Source organism: Egretta garzetta, unplaced genomic scaffold, assembly GCF_000687185.1.
Source record: "Egretta garzetta isolate BGI_Z169 unplaced genomic scaffold, ASM68718v1 scaffold365, whole genome shotgun sequence".
NCBI lineage: Eukaryota > Metazoa > Chordata > Aves > Pelecaniformes > Ardeidae > Egretta > Egretta garzetta.
Window position 1 is genome coordinate 1,086,936 of NW_009259602.1, and position 3,013 is coordinate 1,089,948.

Below are 3,013 nucleotides of genomic sequence, written 5' to 3' on the forward strand. Positions count from 1 at the left end.
TGTTGTGGGCTGGTCCCTGGCCCGCTGTGAGTTGATCCCTGTGCTTTTTCTACAGAGCAGCAGGATGGCAGAGAAGGGTATGGATCCCGCGTGTGTCTCCATTGCCCTTGAGGACACGGTGTGCCATGCCAGCCCCCCAGATGCCCCGCTCCTCACCACCCACTTGAAGAAGGTGGAGAACCACATCACAGAGGCCCAGAGGTTTTCCCACCTCCCAAAGCGCTCGGCTGTCAACATTGAGTTCATTGACCTGTCCTACTCTGTGCGGGAAGGCTCCTGGTGGAGGAAGAGAGGTAGGAGCTGCTGGCTGGGGAAGGGCAGGGGAGGAGACCTGCAGGGCTATTGCACCCCTCTCCCATTCTCTATGCCTTGATTTCACCCAGGTCTCCAGCATCTCCCTCTGTGCTGGATTCATTGCTTCTCTGTCAATTCCTGCTCCAGGCAGCCCCAGCCTCTGCCTGCCGGCGGAAGCTTGCCTCAGCGCGTGGCAGCAGGGCTGCACACAGGGAGCCACAGCGGGAGATGCTAGAGCTGCTCACCCTGCGCTCGCCCTGCTGTCCCTTGTGGCCGCGGGTGCTGGCTGGGTGGTCGGGCTGTCCGGCCCTGTGGTCTGTCTGAGTGCCAGGTGCTGTTTGCAGCCATTCTGTGGCTGGCTGTCCTTGCTGGGCACCCATAGGTGGGGGGCAGGCTCGTGTCCTGCAGCAGTTGCTGTGCACCTCTGCTGTGCAGTGCTGGAGGAAAGCAGATCGCATCCCAGGGAAACCTCTAGCCAGGGCTGCATGGGGGAGATGGGGCAGATCTCCTGGTTCAGGGGAGGCCAGGATGGATTAGTTTCCCCAGCATTGGGGTATGATGGCTGTGTGTGACGTGCCAACAGCAGGAGACTCCAAGGGGTGCCCCAGCTCAGCGCCTGGCAAGGAGAATATGTGTGATTTGCAGGGGATTTCCTCTCCAGAGGCTCCCTGTGCAGCTGAGGCCACAGTCCCCTTTCCTGTGTGTGACTTTGGCCGAGAGCTTGGGGAGGGGAGAGGGGAGGCAGATGGTGGCTGGGAGGTGGTAGTTTGCTTTAATTAGCTCTCTCAGTTAATGGGATGCCAATCAGGCAGCCCCATGAGATGGAGGGGGAGCTGATCTGCAGAAGCTGAAGGCAGGCAGGGATGTGTGGGGGCCTGGGGTGAGCAGACTGAGGGCGCAGGGCTGCACAGCAGGGTGCCCTGCCAGCCAGCAGTGCCGGATGAGGCCTCTGACCCTATCCCCAACCACGCTCTGCAGCTAGGGAAACTGAAAGACCGCGGGACCAGCCCTGACATCCCCCAGCACGAGGTCCGCCTGTTTGTCTGGGATGCTGAGAAGCCACAATACAACCATGGGCTTCACAGGGCAGAGTGTGCTGTAGCACCCAGGAGTCCTGGGGACCGGCTGCTTGTCAGTGGTCCAGTGCCCTGCAGGGAGGGAAGGGGGAAAGGCTTGGGCAGCTGGACCGGAGAGGAGCATGCATGTCTAGGGGTGCTGAGACCCCGGGGGGGCAGTGGGAGAGACTCTCCTCTCCCCCAGGCCAGGTGCAGGTGGAGGAGCTGGCAGGGAGCTCCCGGTGCCTTTGGCCACAGCCCCCAGGGTCCGGCCGAGCCACCCCCCTCTGCTGAAGCAGGAGGTTACTGGCAGTCAATGAACGCAAGTAACCGCTGCGCAAGCTGCAGTGGCGCCGACGTGAGCAGCATGCGCGGTGCCGGAGCCATGTGCGTGGTGCCGGGATGCGCCGGGGGGGCTGCTGGGCATGCTCGCTCTGCTGTCGTCATGCACAGCCCCCTGCCCTTCCCTCCCAGCCCTCGCTGCCCCTCTGCCAGTGGGGCCCACTTCTGGATGCAGGATGCCGGACTCTGAAGGGTGCAGAGGAGGAATTGGGAGCTTGTGGTGCCAGATCTCCTGTCCTGGGGATGGACAAGCCAGAGGGGCTGCCCCCCTAGTGTGGTAGTAGGACCGTAAGCTGGTCTGGTCCTGAGGCTTGCCCCAGCCTGTGGACAGGAGATGGACATGTTGCCCTTGCCTAGCACCAGCTGCAACCATGGGGCATGTGGGGGGCAGGCATATTTCCAGCAGGGAGATGCTCAGACCCGGTCTATGGTTCAGCATGGTCCTAGCACCCTGTATACCATTGCTCTCCTGCCAGGGCTGTGTTTTGGGGGCAGCTCCTGAGAGCCTGAGGCTGTGCCTGTTCCCTACTCCCAACACATCATGTTCCTTCTGCCAGAAAATGCTAATCAGCTGCGTTTAAAGCAGAGATAATTCCAGGTCTGATTAGCAGTGCTGCTGCTGGGTATCAGAGCATGAATGCCAATGAAGGCAACAGCCAGGCATCCAGCAGGCTTGGGGACTCTGCCTGCCCCATGCTACCCTGCTTCTTGCTGCCCCTCTCCACTGGCCCTAGGGACCAGGATCTGACAATGTGCCTAGGACCAATGTCACAGCCTGGTAATCTTCCTTAGCAGCTATGTGCCCTGACCCAGGGATTTCCATGGTCTTTGCTGTGATCCAGGGCGTGTGGCTCTTCAGTGCTGGAAATTGGTGGGGCCAGCCAAGGACCAGGCTCAGGGATGGTGCTGGAAATGACAACTGCTGTGGCTACAGCCCTGGTGATGCTGGTGGAGTCAGTCTCCAGGCACATGCAGCCCCTGACACGATATATGGAGGTCCCGAGGTCCCCCAGGTGCTGGGATGGCATCGTGGTTCTTGTAGTGCTGCTGCTCTTGAAAGCTGAACCCATGCTGCTCTCCCTTCAGGGTACAAGACTCTCCTCAAATGCCTGTCCGGGAAGTTCTGCCAGCGGGAGCTCATTGGGATCATGGGGCCCTCGGGTGCTGGGAAGTCCACGCTCATGAACATCCTGGCTGGCTACAGGTGAGGCTGGGGGGAAGCCAGCGGGTCTGGGGGGTGTGTCGTGGTTTAACCCGGCTGGCAACTCAGCACCACGCAGCCGCTCGCTCAGTCCCCCCTCCCTCAGTGGGATGGGGGAGAG

General features: G+C 61.1%; 1 protein-coding gene across 1 annotated transcript in view; it reads left to right on the plus strand.

Annotated features, from left to right (window-relative positions):
- Window positions 1-64: 64 nt before the first annotated feature.
- The window catches only part of ABCG4 (ATP binding cassette subfamily G member 4), a 7,906-nt gene continuing 4,957 nt past the window's right edge, over window positions 65-3,013 (plus strand). Inside the window, exons 1-2 of the mRNA XM_009638419.2 lie at window positions 65-293; window positions 2,778-2,895. Coding sequence (XP_009636714.1) covers window positions 65-293; window positions 2,778-2,895 — 347 coding nt within the window. The remainder of the gene's footprint in view (window positions 294-2,777; window positions 2,896-3,013) is intronic.